The sequence below is a fragment of the Manis pentadactyla genome, chromosome 1, assembly GCF_030020395.1.
Source record: "Manis pentadactyla isolate mManPen7 chromosome 1, mManPen7.hap1, whole genome shotgun sequence".
Classification (NCBI taxonomy): Eukaryota; Metazoa; Chordata; class Mammalia; order Pholidota; family Manidae; genus Manis; species Manis pentadactyla.
The window spans coordinates 226270345-226294315 of record NC_080019.1 but is presented as its reverse complement, the minus strand read 5'-3'; the positions used below and the strand labels follow the sequence as shown (position 1 = coordinate 226294315).

Here is a 23971-nt window from a genome sequence, read left to right as displayed (position 1 = left end):
CTCAAGGGCTTGCCCAGCTTCAGCCTAGATGGAAACCTTTAAGGTGCTCTTAATTCCGCCTTCTATCCCCTCTCGGAGTCGGTGGCTAGTTCTGCCTCTGCCCTCAGTTCACTGCGTAGAGGACGCTTCTTGTTACAAAGGTACATGCAATGTCTGCCTGCTTACAGTGGAAGCAAGAATCCCAACGTCTGAGATGTTAAAATGAAAAAAAGATTTTGTCTTAGACTTAATGAAATATGATGTAAGAATTGATCTGACTAAACATTGGGGAAGAAATGGCTCAAAGATGGTTTTACTTGCTTTTAGTACAGAAGGAAACCCATTTCCTTGATATGGAAACCATCAGTCTACATTCCTCTCTCCAGAATTATTTAATCAAATATAATCTCTGAGTTTTGGTTAGAAAAGTATCTCTTCATCCTGCCAAAAATCATTTCTGGGAGTTCAACTTGGAATGTCACAAAACCAGAGCTTGCCCTTTAATTAAAGGGCCCTCTGAAGAGCTCAAACTTCCTGGATACATTGTGATATCAATGCTCTCCATATGCTCTGGAATTTTTTATCTATAATCTTGACGTTTGATTTTTTGAAGGTTCTTTTTGTTCAAAATGAAAGTAATTGCACCAAAGTATATTGTGGAGTAATTTATTGTGTTCAAAGCCCTGTTCCAGGAGGTGTCTGGGCAGACTGAGTGAAGTGTATGGCTCAGCAGTCTCATTTACAATAATATAGTGACATTAGAATTTGAAACCTACTCATTGCTTCCACCCTAAACTGAACTTTTATTTGCATCAAATACTACCCGTATTTGTCCTCTTAGTTGCCTTTGATTTTCTTTTTAAGTACAATCCCATATTTCCAACATTTTCTCTGAAATCCGTATGCTCTTCAATGACATGTTTCCTGGTTGGAGATTTAAGCAAAGCCTTGTTTATTTCTTGCAGTTGTATATTCACAACCCAGGAAACAAGCCAGCTTGTTTCTGATGGACAGAGGGAACTATGCCAACTTCACCATGTTTACAAGTGCTTTTTGCCATTGCATCATCAATTCTTAGGAACTAAGAACAAATTTTATTTGTGGGCTTTTGGCTTCTGGTCTCCTTTGCATTCCTCTCATTTTGTAGTTGTGTGTACTGATTGTGATCATTTTATCCCTCTGTTACCTGGTGGCTGTGACTGATTTGCTATGTAGTGTTTCTCTGTGACCTCAAGCATACTGTTGGCAGGGCAGAGAACTCTGCCAGCAGATTGAACCATTGCCGACCCTTTTCTCACGTTTTCCTTAGTTATAGCAAATGGGGGTTTACAACTTCAGATGAAATGCATGGTTTCATAAGAAGGAAAACAGACGATAATTTTAGTATTTAGATGAAGAAGCAAAACAACTTTGAATAAAAGATGAATATTGATTTTTCAAAAAATGTGTTTACCAAGAATTGCAGAATTGTGCATCATTTGATTTCATTTCAGATTTGTTAATAATGTGCTAATGGAAACTGGCCACAAAGAACACACTTAGTTTGGATTTTAAAGTTCAGATAATGTGAACTTATTAAAACTTATGCTAAAGCAATAATGATACCACTCTTGTTGGTTGGTAGGTTATCTAAAATTCTTGCCAAAATCCGGATTTAAGAGAGCATGGCTCTTCATACCTGTGCTGGAATTCAGGTTAGTGGGGAGGTAGAAGGTTTTCCTAAAGCCATGGACATTCTTCACCTTTTTAAGTAATTATTTCTTTAGAGAGAGAGTAGATTGCCATGAATTGAGTTTATGCTTTCTTGGTCCCGATCATATTCAGGCATACCTCTCTGAGTTTCTCCCATTCAGTTCAAACAACACTTATTGAGTGTCTACTGTATCCCCGGCTCCAGAAAGCCACACACAGATGGGTACAACAGCCCCTGACCTCAGGAAGTTGGCAGTCTAGTGGAGAGAAAGAGACATAACAGATAATTCTAATACAATTCAGTTAGACTGGGACTGGATTTGGAATGTTTCAGAAATTCTCTAGTCACATTTTAAACAGTCTCTTGGGTTATGTCCACAGATGGCTCATTTCCTCCATTATGTTTCAATGCATCCCAACTTCATCCTGGATTTTCAGTTTATCTTACTTTATTCTTATTTCATCTTTGATCAAAAAATCTTAAGTACAGCACTGCCATTAAAATAATACAGAAAGTATCCATGTGCAGACATGGAAATGATCCTACACCAATAAGTAAAAAATGTGATCTGCCTTAGTAGGCCCAGGATAAATCCCACTTGTGAAAATATATTTTTAAAAATATATAAATACATAAAATACATAAATATATCCAATTGGATATTGGATATGATCTGAACATATTTGGAAGAATATATGCCCATCTGTTAGCAATGGCTACTTTGGGGAAATGGGTTGGGAAGGGAGAGGCTTCAACTTTTTGTTTCAAATAATTCTCTGATTTTTTTTTAACTTAAAACATTTCTTTAAATATTTTTGGGGAAAAAAATGTTGGTTAGCTCTCCATTAGGGTAGCCCCCCAAAATCCAAACTATAATAAACTAAATGTCCTCTGAAAACTTAATCCACTCCTCCCATCTTAATTTCTCCCAACCTGCTATATAAATCTTCCCATGAAGCCAGCCTCCCCTAACACACTGAACATATTCATTAATGTTTTAAATCAACATGTATGTGCTGAGCGTTTACTACGTATACTGGGAATTTCAGAGAAGAAAACAGCTTCAGTCGAGTGGCACACCCCCTCACCTCCTCTGTTTTTGATTCATGTCCTCTCCTTTCTGTGTGCGCTTCAAGGACCACCTCCTCTAGGAGGCCTTCCTTTCTTTCTCCTTCCTCTGAATTTTATGGTATTTAGTCTGTACGCGTCTTTTGAAGATTCATACCATCTAGATTAAAGGTTCTAAGAGCACAGAAATCAGATCACCTACTTACATACTTTCAGCCTTCATTTATTAGTCACGTATTATTAAGTGAATACAGTAAGGATAGATTAGGGAAGCTGGCACAGTCCACACCCTCCTGAAGTGGAGAAAAGCTACATGACACATGTAATGATACAAATAACCCGCTCGTGAGCAGTGTGCTGAGTACTATGAAAGAGAAATAGAGAGTACTAAGAGGATAAATATCAGGGAATTGTGACGGACTGTGGGTAGGGTTTGGAAAGGCTTCCCTGGGGAGGTTCAGTTTAGCTGGGATTTGAGGCATGAGACAAGGTGCTTAGAGGGAGGGCTGCAGATGGGAGGAACATGGTGCACAGGAGGAGGTGAGCGAAGGCAGAGGAGCTGAAACTCAGTGAGAGGAGTATAGCTAACAGAAGAGGCTTGTATGCCACCTTAACAAATTTGGACTTCCTTCTAGAACAAGGGGAGCCGCTGGATGCTTTTAATTGGAGGAAGGACAAGATCACACTTGCCTTTCAGAAAGGTCCTGCTGGCTGAGGAGAGGGCGTGGGTTAGAGAGAGCCTGGGCGTTTCTAGCAGTGCCAGGCCAGTATGTACTCACCTATTTGTGGACTGATGGCTAATTTAGTGAATGTTCTTCCATCAGGTTAACATGTCCCTTTACATCTCTATGTCTCACAATCCATCTGGCACTTTTTCCTATGGCCTCTTCCCTACCAGTCTGCAAATAACTCCAGATTTTTCCTCTTTTAAAAAACAGGCAATTCACGAGACACTACTCAAATCACCAAGACACATGTTAAAAGGCAACTACTTCACTTTGGTAATCAGTGAACTGCGATGATAAACCTCTATACCACTTACCAGAAAGACAAAAATATAAAAAGAGTGACAATACCTAGTGTTGTCAGGGACTTTGGTACTCTGCTGTTAAAAGTATAACTTTGCTCACCTTCTGTGGAAAACTGGCAGTATTTCCTAAAGAATGAGCATACTTTTACCCTATGACCCAGCAAATGCACCAAGAAATTCATGGTGGCATTATTCACAATAGCCCCAAACTAAAAACAGCATATTAACATGAGTAAATAAACTGTGATATAGTCATACATTGAAATACTGAAAAGCACTGAAAAGAAAAACCACAGCTACACCAACAATATCATGTAGAACAAAGAAGCCAGACATGAAAGAATATATACTCTGATTCTAATTACATAATAAGGGCTTAAGTTCCATCTATGCTGTTAGAAATCAGGCTAGTGGTTACCTTTTACGAGCTCGGGAGTGGGGTAGAGTTTGGGAAGGGTATGGGCATGGGTGTGTCTAGAGTGTGCATTATGACCTATTTCTTGACCTGGTGGGTGTTTCAGGAGTGTGATCCCTTTGCGATATGTCACTGAGCTGTGTGCTTAGGATTTGTACACTCTTCTGTATACATATTGTATTTTGATTAAAAAGAATAAAACAGGAAAGAAGAGATTAGGATTCTGTCCTGAAGAAATAAAAAAGAAAGCTCAAGACATCAACCCTGTCTCCTTCCCAGCCCTGAGTTGGTGGCAAGGATAACCGGAGACTTCGGCTTGATTGGTTCTCTCTCTCTGATCTCTCCTGATGTCATCTCCATCTCCACAGTCTCCCCTGGCAGGTTGCACACTGGGGTTTGCAATAGGACCCTCAACGCTAGGCTGTGGTCAACTCTGGTTTTGAAGGAATCTTTTTTTTTTTTTAACCTTGGTTCTGACTTGCTTCTCCTTAAGCCTTTGGATCCTGCCTTTTGGTTAGTTATTTAACCCACTCACTTAGCTTCTCCAGAGCATTTTCTTCCTTTTTCCAACTCCTGTACCCTGGGCAGAACGCTCTCTTTGCACATTTTTGAATTGTTTCTAATTCTTGCAAGAAACATGTTTTAGTTTTACAACTAAAAATACAATACAAATATATTTTTAAAAATTCTGGCTTTGCTACACTGACTTAACTTTGTGCTGCTGGGAAATCAAAGATTTTTCACACCTGAATGATATCCTACCCGTCGCACCCTCATTTGTATCACCAGTTGTGTGGCAGCACTGCTGCATTCATGTTTCTGCATGGAGTTGTGTAACCATTGGGCAAGTGACCTTAACCTTCCTGACCTCAATTTCCTCATTTATTATGAGGATAGTAACAGTCCTCTCCTCTTATGGTTGTGGTGAGATCTGAATGCGATAATACATGCAGAATGCCTGGTGCAGAACAGTTGCTCAATAAATGGGAGTTATTCTTAGAATCCCACTAAGGGCAGGAAATAGATTTGTACCTGTAGACCTCAAGAGCAAACAGAGCGGGGTGTGCAGTTTAGAGGGCTGATTGTAGAGCACAGGTGAGCATTCTACCTGGTCCGATCAGAAGAGTGGTCATTTCTCTAAAACATCAGTTACCCGAGGGGAAGGTCAGTTTGATTTACTGACAGACACAAATAAAACAGATGAGGCCACAAAATGTTCAATTTCTTTCAAACCTAGGTGATTATATTGCCGACAAGGACTAGGGAAGGACACGAGCGCTCCATATCTTAGAGAATCTTGTAGAATGCTTTAACAAATATATAAGAATCATATATAATTGGCACGCGCTTTGTTTGAATGCAAACACTGCTGTTAAAGTGGTGCTTAAAAACAGTTTGTTGGCCTTCTCTTCGCACAGGAGAAACATTTCCATCGTTTACACTACTCTCTTGCTTAGCAAACCCTATTTATCCTACAATGCAGGCGTAATCTGTCCAACATGTCCAAATGCCCACAGATTCTGAATTAGAGGAGCTTGAGTTAATGGCTTCTTAGGCTGTCTCTCACAGGGACAAGCGTCTGCAAGCTGCCAACCCCACCAGGTTCAAGAACACTCTAAGAAGATGACCTCTTCCGTCCTCTTTCCTGTCTCTTCCCCCTTTCCGTGTTTCAATGCCGGCTTTCAAAGGAGACAGAGGGAAAAAGACTCAGAAGTGTATTCTTAGGACATTGGAATAGTTATTTATTGAGAAGCCACAGTTTTCCACATTTCCATAACTGTAGGCTTTATATAAGGCAAAAGCAAGATGGATCCACTACTTTACACAGAAAGAAACGGCTCTGCAGAGGACCCCAGGGTCGTGCAGTTACAGATCAAAATGCAATGTACATGACAGATATAAAAAACAGTGTGGAACAAAATAATTTAAGTTATGGTTACAATCTACTGAAGGAAATATCCACATCTCATTATAAACACATTTATAGTCTAGGGTTGTAATTTTAATATTCAGGTTTTTTTTTTTTACATACACAGTTATTGAAACATGAAAGCAAAATCTAACATTTAATAGGATAAACTTTGACAAAACAGTTGCTTGAACTGTGCTTTATGCTGAGTCATGATAGGATCAGCCTTGCCGTGGCAATTGAGAGGATCAATCCATTGGTACGTAGCCACCCTTTTCTTGGCTAACTACATGAATAAATGAAAGGGTGGGCTAATGAGGATGCCAGGGGTTCATTTTTTTAGTTTTAGGGAAACATAAAGAACCAAAAGTTCATTGTTGGAGCCTTGCTTTTTTTTTTTTTTCAAAACACACAGCAGAGCTATGTGCCTTCATTTAATCGATTTATTGTACTAATTTAAATAACTGGCAACCACGTTCATGAAACAAAGGAGTGAAAGTACTTAGTGTACTAGCCCTCACCTCCATTCACCATCAATGCATACATGGGATGTTAATGAAGCATCGTTTAACTTTGTTGATAATAAGGACACGCTTAGCAGTTGGACTATGTATTTTCCATGAGCAGTATTTAAAGAATGGTGCTCCATATTGCTTGTAAACATGTAGACACGGAATCAGGAAATCAGTGGATTCGAAGGTCATTTGCTAATCTTGGTATCACATGGCTACAATGGCAGTTGCATTGGTAAACATCTCATGGGCATGGTAGTGGACAAAAAATTCCCTAATGGGGTTAACTAACAGACTAGGGACATGCATTGATTACGGGGCTCCGTTCTAAAGGACTCCTGGTCCGAGCTTTCTAATCGTCTTCTTCATCTTCCTCATCGCTGTCCTTCATGCTGATTCCCTGCAGGCCCCCACCCTCGCTCACTGACGCTGTGGCTTCCTCCACAGTAAGACGATTCCGGATGGTTTCATAGGTCTTGCTGTTTAAGGTGGAGTCCAGGACCCCTTGCAATCGGAAATCTCGATAGGTTTTCTAGGGAGGGAAAAGACGCAGTGATAAGGGAGATCTCGTCTCCACGAAGGGAGGGCAAGGACGCGGAGCAAGTGTGGGTGTGAGAACAGTGACCTTCAGCTAAGTGTCACACTATGAATTGTCAGGTGGAAAGCCCCTGTGATCAGATTTCACTTGTACTCAAAACTGAGATTCATTGAATGACAGAAAATGAGAAATTGTGACAGGATAAACTGTATTAGATGAGACAAAGCAAAGAACAGAAGCTTGTGTTTATTCAGTTCCACCAAGGGAAATGTTCCATAATTGTTTTGGTTCCTATTTTTTTTTTTTTGATCTGGTTCTTTTTCTTAGGTTAGTAAAATATAATATGATAGACGGTGTAAGGAGCTATAACATATAAATATTGGACCAAGTGGTGATGGTATTTTGCGATTTCTGTTGCAATCTGGTCTTTAGTATTTTTGAGGCTTGTAACTGCGTATCCCTCTGTCTCATGCACAAGACAGACATATGCATGTTGGTATATGAAACCTATCACGGGCAGCAACAATTATGGGGACGATGAGGCAATAATGCCACATCAATATGTTGCAGGCATGTGATTCATTTCTCATCTCCTTGGGGAAGAAGTGTATCTATTCCGTTCACAAACTTCATGATCTCAGGGAAGAAATTTGGCTCTTTTTCAAGAACAATGTTTTGGTGTTCCTGTGCCATAGATTCTTTCTTTGTTCCTTTAGGCGATTTCTCTCAGATTTCCTTAGGTATCCCAGGGACTGTTTTTCTAGAAATCCCTTAGCGTTAATTGAATATGACCAGAAGCATCTGGCTGTTGTCTACTTCCTAAACAATTTTTTTGAAAAAGGTCTCTCTCTAACTACATCTCTTCTCATCACACTGCATATCATTTCAGCTAACTGATTCTGCCGTGTTGTTCCTATTGATACGGGAAACTTGCTCAAGGAGCAAGAGAAGGAATGTGAACATCCTCTAGCACCACTCCCATTGTGATTTCTGTGGTTTTTTTTTTGCAGTCCATCTAATGCAGTGTTAGTGTCAACAATCCGCACGTCAACCCCTCTTGTAGTAATGACTGCAGAGTTAAATAGAGGATGCAGTTCAGCTCAGTGAGCTCCAATAATACAAGAGCATGGATAGGATGACCACCTGTCTCCTCTGCCAGTTTTATATCTGTTGTCCCAGCATGATTATTCAAAGCACCTTCTTTCCTTCTTAAAAGTCATCTGATTTCAACACTAAATTAAAAGGTCATCCTAATTACGGGTCAAGCTGCAAGGCATCTAGGTAGGCTACCTGAACTGTGTCTTCACCTTGAGGGGGAAGGGAAGTAGGCTGAGTAGACACCAGCATGGTATATACCAGAAATCCAAACGATTAACTTGATTTTTTTTGAATTTTTCAATCAGTTTTTCCATTGCCCCTTAGAATAACATAATTTTTTGGTAGAATGTGATAGGGCAAAGCAAGGTGGAAAGCAATTGAGGATCCTTGCCTTTATTCAAATTTCAGAGCAGTGTTCCCCAACTCCTCTAAATGCCTGAGGGCGAGGACCATATCTAGTTATTTTTAATTCTCCATCTTGTAATATACAAGTAAGGGCTCAACTTACATGTATCCAATGCTGGATGAGTGAATAAATGGTTGCTGAATAATGAATGAACGGATGAATAACCAGAGTAGGTGTGGAGGCAGGAAAGAAAGCCAATTATCTTTGGAAGTTTGCCTCAGAGAAGGAGACCTCTGGGTAATGTACTCGGTAAAGAGGTGCTCGGTAAATGAATTCTGCTTCGTACCTCTGCGTGGTGACACTAGTTAAGCAGGGCCCGTCTTTGGCAAAAGCACAGGAGAAACATGATGTTCTGTGTCCCTTCCCTCTGGTTTATGTCTGTGTTTTTTGGCAGAAGGTTAAGGTTAAACCTCCTCTCTGTTTCACATTTTTTTCTTAAAATATTGCAAATTTCAACATTCCCAGCATGGATCCAGAAATACCAGTAATGGGAAAATATTTTAAAATAGTAAAATTAATGTCTTCTTTTCATATCTACCCAGTAAAGGTCAAACAGAAAAATTTCCCCAAAGAGTATTTATACCCAGGAAATGGAATTTCAGTGGTCAGGGAATGGCTAGTGAGTTTGCCTAAAGGAATTGAAATTTCAAAGAAGATGAAAATCGGGCTGGGTCCCTAGTCTGAGTGCATATATTTCTTTCTTAGGAGCTGCGAATGTACTGACTGCTGCCTGTAACCTTCCCTGGGTGGATGCTCTGTGAGATCAACTGCGGATGATAATAATTCTCCTTAATTACACTCAACGGAACAGTAATTGGTTTTAAGTTAGCACTGGGGTAGAGGAGAACCTTCAATGAAATGGTGCTAATCTGAAAGAGACTAAGAAATGGGGTGGGGCTAAGGAGGTAGTGGGAGACGGCGGGGGACGGGCGGGGGGACTTTTGACAAACTGTTAAGAAATAGAAATTCAACTACGTTTTACTGTTAAAGTATTTTTAAAGAGACTTTGTGCTCTGAATGAGATTTTTGCATACGAATGTTTAAAACCCTCTATGGTGAAGGATCAAATGGAAACTGAAATGATCAAAAACGTATTTACCCCCTTCTGTGATCTTATTATTTCATGTAAACCACTGAGATTTCACGCTGAAATAATTATCATTAGTCCAAGGCGCACACACAAGAACAGGGAAAAAAGCTCCTTTTGGGGTATGTTATCTCACCTTTGTGATCCTTTACATTTGATTGTATACACGCATTGTAAGAGAAACTACTTCAATTAACTACGGGAACAATATTAATTTGCATCCTGATAATGATCACAGGACATATTTAGAAATGACTGGAGGTAAATATTTCTCTTAAATTAATTGTGGCAAAATGTTATTTAATTAAACCATACATAAATCGGTAATTATGTGATTAGTATAATGGTTTCAAAAGCTGACTTTTGAAAGTCTAATGCAAAGGGCAGGATGGCCCCTGCAGTATTTCTGCATGACAAATACATAAAGTATTGTTCCAGTCTGCACAAAATATCAAAACCCTTTTTATTAGATTTTTCCTTTGATGTTTGAGTAATAGATTAACTAGGCATCCCAAAGTGATTTTATAGATTCTTCTTGCATGAGGTACTGTGTTAGAAATCACCTTGTTTTATATATAAGCTAATATTCTTTGTGTTAAGGAAGTTCTGCAGCTTGCCAATGAAACGTATGTCAGTAAGCCATTTGCAAAGAATAATAATTATTTTTTCTTTTACCTTTACCATCCTAATTAGTGTTTTCAACTGATAAATGTGAAGCTGCAAGTCCATCCGATCAGTCAACCAGGTGCAGATCACATTCATGGAGCTGTTGTACCATTGCTGAAAAAAGAGACAAAAGTTCTCCTGCCAACATATCACGGAGCATTTAGAGAGCAGAGAGGGAACAGGCCATGACTGAGCACCCCACTCTGTCCCAAAAGGAAACAAAATGGTTAGAGAATTTGACAGCATAGAGAACATGAACATTAATTAACACAAAGTCACAAGATACCAGTTCAGCCTGAGAGATTGTTTGGACTTGGTAATACAACTCTTTCAGATACATCTCATATACAGTCAATTTATACAGACCACCTTTTTCACCTTCTGATTCTCCTTTTTGTTGGCTAGTTTTACTCAGTTGAGAGTCAAGTCATTATTTCCTAATGCCATTGTCTCAGGTGCCCAGGAAGAGGGGGGCTTCGCCAGTGAACTAACTGACGTCACTTGCTACTTACCTTTAGAAAAACCCAGATCTTGTCTGCTTAATATAATTCTGGGAATCAGGCTGAGAACCTTAGGAATTTAGGGCTAAGTTTACCTTTGTCTACCCTATCGGGATGTTTGGATAAAGACAATGAAGTAGGGTTTCTCTTTAAGGGCCAAATTATACCCTGGACAGCTTATGTGCCCTTACGTTGGCTATGCAATCTGTTTTAATTCTTAACACCAAAAAATTATGGAAGATGAGAGAAAAAAAAACATCTACAAATGAGCTCATTTCAAGCTGTTGAAATCATACTTCCCCTTAAGGGGGTTAAATTTTGCTTCTTGTCTGTGAAAAATGCTTGAAGCTGTGTCACTTTAGACTGCCACCCCTGTGGTGCAGGAAGTCTCTGGTGCGGTATAATTTTCCAGTACTGCTCATATATTCATAAATCTCACTCGGAGACATATGAACAGTGTTATGAAGTGTCAGTATGAAAAAAAAATCTAATCTTTTAAACTTCACCAGGTTTCATTACGCATTGGCGCTTACACCAAACAATTTACAAATAAAATGAAAAGGTGTGGATGGACCTATGTATTTATTTATAGGGCATCTATATGAACTGTGCAAAGAGAAGATGTAAAAAAAAAAAAAATTAAATGGCTAGAGAAGTGAGACGATGCACACTCTCATGCTAACCAACACACGCACGCACACACACATCGCACACCAGTGGGGATTTGAAAAGCATAAATAAAAACATGTTTCTGATGGTAACTCCACCCTTTCTCACCTAAAGATCATCCAAAATCAGTTTATGCCTACCACTCACAGTTTTTCTGAAGCCTTGTTTCTGACTTAATTTCTTTAAAAAAAAAATTAATTTGGGTTTTTACTTGCAAGGTAGAACTGCCAAGTTTCACCTTGCAAGAAACGACACAGTCTCAGCCATGGCGCTCAGAAGCCCTCTTTGCAATCTCTACTTTCTAGGCTCCTTCCTCATCAGAGCCAATCGTGGCTCCTCCTTGGAGCCCAGCCGCAAACAGAGACCACACCACCCCAATCGAGGTGGCACTGCAGCCTCACAGCCAACTTCTGCTCTTTTAAAGATCATGGAGGCGAAACTGTCAGTTTTAGGAACCTTCTGTCCCTCCCTAGGGAGCAGGCGGGGTGGGGGGTGGGGATTTATTCTTGAGATTTGCAGTTCACTCCTCGCAGGAAGGGCGTTTGCCTGGTCAAGCTGCTTCAGGCATGGACAGGTTTTCCCCTCTAGGAGTGAGAACATTTTACCGAAACTTTTCTTTGGTGGGGGATAGTGGCTGTTGGGGGGTGTTTTTAGCACCTCCTGCCTTGGGATTCGGAAGCATTTGCTCTCACTGCATCCGGGCGTATCACGGAGGGGTCTGGGGACAGGAATATCACTGGGTCGCTGGTGTTTCCACGGCCCGACCTCACGCTCGGCAACTGGAGGCTCTTTTGTGTTCATAGGCCTCAAATCCCACATTTGCTGGCTTTGTCTGACATGCAATCTGGGGGCTCAAATAATCTATTTTGAGAGTCATGAGCAACGCCTCCCGCCCCTTCTGCCCCCGCCTCCTGGGGATGGAAGATGACCTTCAAGGAACCCGAGGGACCTCCTGGCCAACCTACAAACACAGGGCCTCCTGATGGGTGCGTCTCAGGGACACAGAGGAGGAATGTGGCACTCTGGCTTCTAGGCAGAGGTGGCATTTTGCTTTGGCTGTGACAACAGGCAAACCAGCGCTGGCTTATATCCCTGCCAGCAAGCCTTGTGCAACATGCCTTTTTCTCTTTGCTGAGAGACGTGCCACCTTTCAGGGGGAAGAAAAAACCAACGACACCCCCCATTTTATATAAGTAATTCCCATACTTGTAAATGGCTTTTGGATAGTAAAAAATAAAAATAAAAATAAAAAGGTAGAATACTACCAATACTCTTTCTCTGCGGCTGACAGGGTGGGGAGGTAGGAGATGCATATAGCAACAGATCAGTGTATCGCACTCACAGATTCCCACCCCAGGAGAACAAGAAAGCCCTGGAACATCCATGCCTTTCCTCCTGGATCTCACATCTAGCAAAAGAAGTGTAAAAAACGTATGATGCCCCATTGGCTACGCATTTAAAGAGGCAAAAGGGAGTAAGTCACTCCTTTCCAAACCTTATGCTCAGTAGATGAAATTGGAGGCATGTTTGGATGCAGCACACAGCACTAACTTGGTTTTCCAGAAAGGCGCTTAAAGGCACTTGGATGTCGGAGAAAGGAGGCGCCACTGCCTTCTAGAACTTTAAAACATTACAGGTGAAAGGCATCTTCCATATTTAATCCTTGCAGAGGAGGAAACAGGAATCCAGAGAGGTGAGGTGACTTGTCCAAGGGCACACAGCTCCTGAGACCAGAAATGGCATTTCTCTTAGGATCAGGCACTGGACTGAAATAGTGAATCATCTAATTACTCCTGCCTGTGAGGATATAATAGTGTGCTGCTCATGACAGCTTGTCCTGTGTATCTTCTGTGCATTGGGAGCTAGAAAGAGGCCTTAGTGGGAGTTTTTACCCCATGGAAATTGGCAGACGCCACAAGGTGGGGTTTTCTCCCTCCCAGAAAGCCAGCTGTTCCCCAGGTATCAGCACATTACTGGGAGTCTGGGTTGTCCCTGCTTTTCCTCATGCAACTCAGTGCTTATTAACCAGGTTTGTTTTATTTGAGATTGATGCTAATACACCAGATTTGTTATGATTTTTCAAAAGAGGATATTAATAAAACATTTTAAGTTCTCCCCATTTTGTTTTGTCATAGGTTCAGATATGCCTCTTCCAGAAATATCCTAACACCTGGGCACTAGAATTTTGGTAAAATGTACTCTAAACCGTTAGAAATAAAAACTGTGAGCTGACAATATGTACTGAATATTTGAGTACAATCACAACTCCTTGGCTACCTCCTTTAATCCAGGTATATTAGTAGGAAATTTCCTAAATAAGTTTGCTTTGATCCTAAAAAAACATTGCTCAAGAAATAAAACCCCTAGTACCCTGGGCACCTTTAAAGTATGTTCTCTGGGGATGATTCTGGGAGGGTTTTGGAGATGGAACCCAAAAGGACATCAATCACATCTACAGCCTGCAGCATAGTAGATGGAAATATGGGGACTTCTACAGCTGCAACCAGATCTGAAGGCTCTATTTAAAAGGAACTGGAGGGCTGATCTTTGCCATTTCATTCTTCCTTCCTTCTACAATGCAGTTGTTAAGAACATAGTCCTTACCTGTCTTCTACCTGGGTTTGCGACCTTGGGCAAGTCAACTCACCTTCTCAGAGACTCAGTTTCCTGATCAGAAAAATGGGGATTAGCCAGGCTTTTGGAGGCGTTTTGATGACCAAATGAAGCTCTCATCACAGTACTTGGCATATAACAAGGCCTCAGTAAATGTTAGCTGTGGGAGGATGGGTTAAATGGGTGAAGGGGATAAAGAAGGACAAACCTCAAATTATACAATAATTTAGAAAGTGGATGGAAGTATAGCAGAGGGAGTGTAGCTTCTGGTATTGTAATATCTTCACATGGTGACAGATGGTAACTACACTTATCATGGTGGGCATTTAATAATGTATATATTTGAGGAATCACTAAGCTGTTCATATTAAACCAATATAATATTGTATATAAACTGTACTCCAATTGAAAAATGATAAAAAATTTAATGTAGCTGCCACTACCACCACCATAACTTATCACCATCATCACCAGTACCACGAAAATCATCATCACCGTTATCTCTCTCTTTCTCAAACTAAGAAATACCACAAAACAAGGGAGAAAGCAGAGCAAGTGACCTCAGAAAGCCATGTGATGGTGGAGGAAACTATTCCCATTGGAGTGTCTCTGGAATTGCATGCATAAATCTTATAGGACAACATAAGGAGTTCTTAGGAATGAAATCCATTGTAAAATAGCTTTGTGGTGGATCACTCAAGTCTTTAAAACCATCTTGGGTGCAGAAAGCATGTTTAAAATGATACTGACCTAGCTTTAAATATTAGATTAAAAGGATTCAGGCAAAAAATGAGTAGTTTTTCAAGCCCCATGTGAGTAGATTGTATCTTCAGCTTGTGTTGGCTACTTATTCACTGGGTAACCTCAAGCTATTTAACTCTCTGACCCTCAGTCTCCTCTTTAGGTTAATACCAATACCTACTGCATAGGATTACTGTGAGAATTAAAAGAGATAATTACATAAAATGCTTAGCAGAGTGACTATCACATAGTAAGCTCTCAATAAAATTTAGCCACTCTTATAATTACTCAGCAACATGAACAGATATCCTTATGATATACAACACAAGGAAGTTTTCTTGACCCATTTCTAGTAGGAAAATAGATCATTAACATGTAGACATACTCAGGTCACACATTGTGCCCTGTAAACAAACTGATACCATGCATAGAAATGTCCGTGCACAACATGCCTCTTCTGTAATACCAGGTTCACTACAGCCAGCGTTAGGGTTAGGCAAGAAAGGCAGGATCTTGTAAATGCAGGATTAGATACTCTTTTTAATTAATATTTTGATATTTTGTTCATCACGGATTTTTTACATCAAGTTCAATTTTTTAAATGTATTAAAATATTATTTGTCTTGACTACTGTATTTTTTTGGTTCCCCCTTAAATTTTGCAATTGAGAAATGACTCATTCATTTCTCCCTAATACCCACCTGTGGGTTCACCATGCCCCCGGAAACTTTATGCCCTGGAAGTGCTGCAGGATTGAGAGATAAGATGAAGAACTCACACCTCACTGGACGGTCGAGGGTTCCCAGGCAATGGACTTCCACTTAGATCTGGATAATCCCTAAGGATGATCCCAGGTCAGCAAGATACAGCTTCACCTCAGTGACGGCTGCTGCTTTTACATCTTCTACCGTCACCGTCACCTAGATGAGTCTGAAGTCTTGCTCCTATCTCGATGTTAATTTGATGTCCTAAACAGACCTTTCTGTTAATTATTCATTTGTTTTCAGAGCAAGCTACGTATCACACACATCACGCGTGAATGGAAATGGAAACAAGGAATAGGAGCTAAAAGGAGACCAAATTGTTCAGGGTGCTTCCATGCTCACAGATCACAAGGGTCGCTCATCCCCTTGACTTACACACCCCCCATCAGACCAGACCATCCTGTTAGACTTTAGAGTCTGTTTTAGATGAAGTACTATTTTGTGCAGGAATCATAATGCACACATGCACAATTAAGGAAATGCAGGTATCTGCCACTTTTCGAAAGTTTGTGTTTTGCCTCTTTGCTTTTATGAAAGATCTACGTTAGCATCTGTTTTCGCCAACTCAAAGAAATCAGAAGAGGATTTTCGCTTTAACAAAAAAAGGCAAAAAGCAGAAGTAGTGTTCAGCCTTTGTTTTGCAGTGAGCCACGTCAGAGCAGCGAGAGTGGCCCCTGCAAGCTCTCTCCCTGGGAACAACACAGCATCTCAGCGTGAAGCACCAGAGTTTTGCACTGTGTCTGTGATCATTTGTGCTTTATCTTGATTTATTTTGTGCATCCATTCGCAAGATGTGTCCTAAGCTTTCAGAAAAGACTGAGAGGTTATTTTTTGCATCTGGGAACACTCAAAACATTTTCCTTATAAATGAATAGTAATTGCTTCTTTGTGCCATTTTGGCTTACGAAAGATTTCATAGGATGCTCTACTTTTGCGTAGTGGGAAAAACCTATAGTTCCTCTTCATTGAATGCTAAGCCCTTACAACGTGTATGCACTAGGCACAGAGTTCTACAAGCATTGTACAATTTAATCATTGAGCGGAACCCTTAAGAGGTTAGCACTATTAACATTATGTAGATGAGAAAAAGGGGCATAGCCTGTGGTCACACAACTAGTAAGTGGTGGGACAGGTTTCAAGCTGGTTATTTTCCACGACATCTGTATGAGTTGTCATATTCAACTAATAATTCAAAAAAGTTATGTCTTGTTTATATTGAAATGGCTTAGTTCTACGTTATCTCCTCAGCAAGGTCATCAGCTCTGAACATAAAGGCGAAGGGTGTGGGTAGGCTAATGCTGTTGAACCTGTCTCCCTCAGAGCCCATGTGTGGCTTGGTGTTGCATAGATTCTAGTTTCTATGAGCTTGGAAAGTTGCTAAGCAGAGTGTGGGGAGTCAGGGGTATTCCCACAGAAAACCACTCAACAGTCTTAAAGGACTAATGGAGAGACAACCATTGTTGGCTTTAAGTGGAAATGAATAGAAATAGTTGGATGGGGATGAGGAATCCCATTTCTTAGCTAGAATCAATGTATTTTTTCTTCTCCCTTGTAGCCCTGCCTGATCTTTTCTTATTTTCTTTTAGGTTGATAACTCAGCTACAAGGGAGAAAGTTCTCACTGTGGGCTGCTTCAGTTTTCAAAGAGAAATACAACTAGAAAAAGTTGCCTTTATCACAATGGATTGAGTTTTCCTAACAGAGTGTTGGAGATACAAATGTTACAACATTGATTAAAATTTCAGTTCTGAAAAGTATACATCATTAGCTTTAAATTTTTCAGTGAATAGGGAGAGTAAAATAATAGAGTGTTGGGGAAATTTGATTTCCTGAACTTAAATAAGATATCACCAGGAAACATGATAAGAGAAACAATTTTAGGCGGGGTCCCAAATCCAATGAGAAGAGTCTAATGTAAAACTCAATTCTTACTGTTTTGCCTTTTTCTTAATGAAAAATTTTACTGAAGTATAGCATGCATACAGTAGTGTAACACTTGTAGCAAAATATACACACAAACATTCCAAACAAACATGCTGCTCTGTGCCCATAACTGAGGATAATATTTAGCCCACTATTGTAAAAATAAGCTCTTTTAGAAATTATGGTATTTGGCCTAAGGACCAATACCCACATCATGCACAGACATACATCTTCACGCTCCTCCTTTGACTGAAAACTTGTGACTCAGCCCAATATATCCTAAGCATGAAGGATTGTTGGAATTCACGAGGATCCGAGTTCTATTGTTAGTTCATTTCTAAATATGTATTTCCTTTGAAACTGGCATGTTCCGGCCATATATGCCAGGCAGTCAAAGCATTGAATGCCTGGGCAGTTCATGGCTAAACTCTAAACAGATGAGTCTTTATTATCATCTATAGACTCACTTCCCCAAAGAGGAAAGCGAGATGAAGAAAAGTGAAGTGGTCTAGCCGCTAGCAAGGGCTGAAGCCTGGACTCAAGAGGCCGAAAGGCAGTGCAGCCCAGGGACTAAGAGAACGGACTCGAACCAGGCGTCTCATGTGTTTGAATCTTGATAAATCCCTTAATCTCTCTGTCTCAGTTTTCTCATCTGCTAAATGGGGATAATAATAAAAACCTACTTAGGGTTGTTGTGGGATTAAATGAGTTAGTATGTGTGGAGTGCTTACAATACCAGGCATGTGTTAAATATTAGCTATTATTATCTTAGCCATGCTACCCTACTCTGCTTCAAAAATGAGAAATCACTTCACCCTAAGAGTGAGCTATTCAGAGTTGTCCAAGGCTTTCTGAGCAGCTTCCAACTGTCTAAAAATGTGCAAACAGGCAATTTGTAACCTCATGGTAACCAACCTGTACTTCAGGAGTTTTTTGGGGGGAAGTACCCTTTCTCCAACTCAACACAGACACACATTAGAGAAATTACCTCAAGCATCTTGCCTAGAGTGTCTCATGAAGACAGGACATCTTGTGCGTTGGCAAGGAGTCAAAGAGGAAGTTAATACTTTGGCCACGACCATGGGACTAGTTCTTCACTTTGCTTTTTGTGACAAAAGTGGGTTGTTATTAGTTAGGGAAAAAGCCCACAGCCTATTTAAATTGCTGTTTTGAAATACTGTAATGAAATCTTTTACATTTGAAGCTTTCAATGCATATTCCTCCCTTACAATATGGGTAATTTAAGAGCATGTGAAAAGCGTCATCCAGGTTTCTTTACACTTTCACCAAGGTACCCATAGCTTCGTTAACCTCAACTACAGTTCCACAGCCCTGTGTCTCTCAGGTCGAAGGATTACCAGGGATCTGGTTGTATCCAATGTTCTAACCCAGCTTCAGAGAGTTTGACAAAGAAATATTGATATGTTCAAGCCATCTATGCCAGCTGGGCAAAGTACTGAACAATTGCATGCAGGGTTCAGGATTTGTCAAAACTCCCCAAGAGCTGAATGCACTCTTTCTAAAAGGGAACATTATCTGAGAGCCTTATAAATAGGTACACAGTTGAAAGATGCAATGTTGTGCCTTACGTGAGTATTACTGTAATTAAGTGGACAGAACAACTGTTCCTGGAAATGGGTATTTCCCAATCACAGCTTCAGGACGCTCAGCTAAAAGCACAAAGACACCAAAAAACCCCAGATCTCAAAATCAAGAGGATACATATAATCAGAACAAATTTCCAGGCTGCCCCAAGTGTCTCTTGTGGCTGAGGGTTGGTTTTTTCTTTTTAACATATGTCATTCTTTGGATGCCTAAAACCCTATTTCACTGAAATTTTGGCAAAGCTGTCTTAGGGCTGTGGCATGTCAAGGTTCTAAACTCTGCATTGCATCCCCTTGGAAGCTTAGTGCAGTCCGGAGGGATGGAGAAGTCAGAGGCACCTTGCTGAGCCATGGCTCCAAGAACTAGAGTCACCCACAACCTGGTATAAGAGTATCTGGCTACTCTCATAGGGAAGGGAGTGTGCAAATGAAATAACTTTTCAAAACCTTGGTTTAAATCACCACTGCTTAAAAATTTTGCTTCTTCAATAGGAACATGTATAGCACTTAGCATTGGGAGGTGATATTGTTTTAACCTCCTTAGAAAGGGCCTAAATAACACCCTAATACCCTTTTACTCAAATTAGCAGTTATGTATTCAAGACCAAATTTCAACTCCTCAGTCCAGCATTGACATTTCAAAAGAATGACCCAAATGCTGAATCCATGCATGGACTCCTGACCCAATGCACCCCACCCAGCCTTCTAACCCATGTCAGTCCCCTGGCTTTTAGTTGCCTGGAGGCCAGTCCTGGGAAAGTAAGAGTCCTGAAGGATCCTTTCTGAAAACTAATCAAACAGCAGAGTTGAATTGAAGGCTAAGCTTATGTGGGCTATACAGGGGTCTCTCTCTGGAAGACAAATTCTTTGTTTCTTTTATAATGGTCTAACTTGTTGGCAATCTCAGTAAACTATCCAAGCCAGCAGAAGCCAGACTGGAATTGAGTTTGCTGCTTCTGAACCAATCGGACGCTATGAAACTCAACACATCACAAATCTCCTTGCATCCTGCCCAGCCCCATGCCTCAGTATGGCCGGTGACGGTTCCCTGGGAGGAGGTGAGATGGCCTCCAAAAGGCTCTCGTTCTTAATACTTGTAAGATACTGCTAGAAATAGTTTATCATCACTGAATGAGAAAACTAAACCAAAGATCAATTCATAGGTATTTACCGAAAGACAGGAAGGTATATGAGAGGAAACCAGAGGCACTAATTGTGAATTTTCAGTTGTGAATGTTGTCTCAACTCAGACGCACATATTCCACCCTCCCACCGTTTTCTCAACCTGAGTCGGTGCTATTATAAAAAGAAGGTGATCCAGCAATTCTACTCTTGGGTATAGATGCCAAAAAATTGAAAGCAGGATCTCAAAGAGATCATTTGCATGCCTGCGTTTATAGCAGCATTATTCACAATGGCCAAAAGGTGGAAGCCACCCAAGTGTCCACTGATGAACGGAAAAACAAAAGGCAGCACATATGCACAACGGAATATTAGCCTTAAAAAGGAAGGAAATCCTAACACGTGCTGCAACATGAGGGAACCTTGAGGACACAATGCTAAGTAAAAAAAAATGCCAAAGGGAAAAAAGACAAATAATGTAACTGCTTGTGTGAAGTATCTAGAATAGTCAAATTCATAGAAACAGAAAACAGAATGGTGTTGTCAGGGGCTGGGGAGGGGGAAATGGTGAGTTACTGTTTGACGTGTCTTTTAGTTGCCACGGTTTCATTTTTTCAGTTTTGAAGGATGAAAAGAATCCTGGAAACTTTTGTACAACCGAGCAAATGTATTTAACACTCCTGAACTGCACACTTCGAAATGGTTTATGTGGCGAATTTTATATTATGTTTATTTCACTAGGATGAGAACAAAAAGATGGGAAACAAAAAATCACTTTCCATACTGAAAAGGAAACTTTGCTTAAGAAAGCTCGGGTATGTTCACAAAAAGCCAAAAAAATTCTTTGTAAGAAGTACATGGGCATCGAATACCAGGACTGAGACAATTTCTCAAGGCCGAGTTTTGAGACTGTGAGGAACAAAGAACAAATCTGGTAGCATTTGCTCAGTCATTTATTTGGTTTATTTAAAACATGCCACAGGGCCAACATTTCTAAATCTGTGAAATAGAATTAAATGGAGCCCAGAGATGAGAACTGAGAATCCTTGTAGAGGATTGGGTCCAAAACAACAAAAAAGGGTACATTTTTCACACTGCGTGACATGTCGCCTCATATGTTTTCACAGTGACGCCCCCATCCCCTGGCCGACCCCCTGCCCCCTGGTTTTCAAGTGCAGATTCATTCGATCAGGCAGCACTGAGGCTGGTTCCCTCTGCCCTAAAGGGCAGCAGCTCCCCCATCTCACTCCCACCACAACAGACTTATTACGATTTGGAATGTGTGTTCAGGAAGCCCTTATTTTAGGAAACAATTAAGTAGAATTAGGCTAATAATGCGAGGCAGGCAAAGCTTTTGCCCTTTGCTGAGAAATAACTCCTACGTGGAACAGTTATACTAATAAAAATCAGGTAGTTCTTAAATGCCTCAAAATGATCTTTGCACCAAGCTTGGCAATTAACACTGCCCCACTGAGGGGGCATTTATTCCCCAGGCTAAGGAGGATTAATCTCCACGTTCACTCAACCAATGTCTCCCTTTGGTAAAAATACAGTCTGAGGCTTTGGGCTGGGAATAGACATTTCTGCAAGAGGGAATTTCACAGGAGGCTGGATTCCCTTCTCATCTCTAAGTGTGGCCAGGTGGACAGGAAGGCCTTGCCCCCAACCTCCAGGCCCAAATGGAGACCCATGCTGAGGATCTTCGTGGGCCTATGTGTTCTTGACCTTGAGGATTGATGAGAAGGCCTCCCTTGAGGTGGCCTGGCCTTGTCCACTGAGGGGCTTTTCCATGCCATCCCAGGCCCACTCTCCCCCTCACAGTAGCCATCAATGGGCCTTCTTCTGCGCCAGAAGCAATAGATTTCCCACTGCCCAGCCTGGACAGGAAGTGACCGCTGGGCAAAAGGGGGACACAGACCCTCCTATCTGACACTTTGTCTCCTTGACAACACCCCAGCTGGGGGCCTGAAGAACAGACTTAATTTCTTTTCTTTCTCTGCCCACCCTCCCCGCCCAATACTTCTTTCTCTCTTTCTCTAGACGTACACGTACGACATCCAACATAAAGTTGCCGAAATAGCAATCTTGTCTCTGAATATATAAATTGCAAAAATTGATATGAATAAATCTGCAAGTAGCACACTGATTGTGGCACATTTTATCAAAAAACGGCGCTCGGTGGCTCGGTGGCTGGGGAGGGGGGTGGTGTCATTACACATACAGGAAAACATCTGCAAACTCCCAGTTTCTTTACTTAGAACTGAATGGAGGCATGACCTCCTGTTCCTTGCCATGAACCCTGAGTTCACACTCATATTTTACATGTTACAGGAAGCCACAGCTCGCCCCAGGGGTGCTGCAAACAGACACGCAGAAGCCAGATGTAGCCCCCCCTGCTCCTTAATGCACCTGAAGAAGCCGCCAACTCTACATTCAAAAGCTGACATGCTCGCAGCTTAAGGTCACTACAGATTTTGTAAAGAGGAAGACAAAACCAGGAATGCTTCTAGGGCTGGTCTGTCAGCAGGGAGGCGGAGGGATTACAAGAAACCTGTGACTCTGCCTCTTTCTGCCTTTGCTGGTAGTTTTTTTGTGTGTGAACAAGTGCCATACAACAGATTGAGCCTCGTATAAAGGCCTGAGACTGTGCAAGGGCTCCCCGCTGGGCCTCAGCTGTGCTTGCAATTAGCAATAGGCACGGAGTGATTATTGTTGGGGTAGCGGATGGCAATGCGAAGTGACAAGTTTTATGGGGGAAGTTGGGAGTGGGGATGCTCTGCAAGTTTCTCTTTCTTTCATTCTTTCTTCTTTCTTTTTTTTCTTGTTCTGCAAAAACCCTTCCTTGGGAGGTTGCAACCTCCTGTTTCAGTGAAAGCTATTTTTTCCCCTCATCATTCAAGAGAGCTTTAACGAATTGTTGAAAGGATATTTTTCTCACTGCTTCAGAATGCGGGTTTTCTAGGTCAGAGCTTCCTCGCTGCCCTATTTAATGTCAGAAATACCCATTTGCCTCAAATTAGTAGAGATCCTTGGAGTTGAGGGCAGGAGATTAACCATACAAAATTACTCAGCAGGTGACGGTGGGGTGGATTTGGGGGTTGAGAAGTCTTTAAAACTGACTACAAGACATTATATACTTCTGACAAAAGAACATAGTAATCCTACCTGCTTGCTTTAACCACTGTTGTTTGCCTATTATTATGTGCTTTAATGCTCATGAGAGCAAAACTATTGCTGATACTACTCAATTACCATAGTAACTCACACCAGTGACCTCTTATCACACAGCTCCAAGCCCAGCTGAACCAATCCAGAGAGTTTATGTCTTTTTATTTATTTAAACGGTGACATACACTAGGACTGGAAAGCTGCAAAAGGAGGTTACCCCTTTCTTTGTCCAGGGTAAGAACTTGTTTTGAAATTTTGAGCAAGGGCCTTTCACCTTTTTAATCCAAGGTGGTTCTGAAGTTTATAGATTTGCAGGGGTGGGACTCCTTCAGGACATTATGAAGACACAGAACAATGCCCAATAAAAAGAAAAGAACATGTGTGCATCAAAGGCCAGCAGCCTCCCAGCTGCGGCCCAGTCGTGTTCTCCACTTGAGCCTGCAGCTATCGTCTCCAAAATTTGGATG

At 41.1% G+C, this 23971-nt stretch overlaps 1 protein-coding gene across 17 annotated transcripts in view; it reads right to left on the bottom strand.

Annotated features, from left to right (window-relative positions):
• Positions 1–5903: 5903 nt before the first annotated feature.
• The window catches only part of CADPS (calcium dependent secretion activator), a 427320-nt gene continuing 409252 nt past the window's right edge, over positions 5904–23971 (bottom strand). For all 17 annotated transcript variants that reach the window (XM_057507990.1, XM_057507963.1, XM_057507964.1 and 14 more), the window contains 2 exons: positions 10411–10515; positions 5904–7138 (listed from right to left, as the gene is read on the bottom strand). In XM_057507990.1, coding sequence (XP_057363973.1) covers positions 6959–7138; positions 10411–10515 — 285 coding nt within the window. In that variant the 3' untranslated portion in view covers positions 5904–6958. The remainder of the gene's footprint in view (positions 7139–10410; positions 10516–23971) is intronic.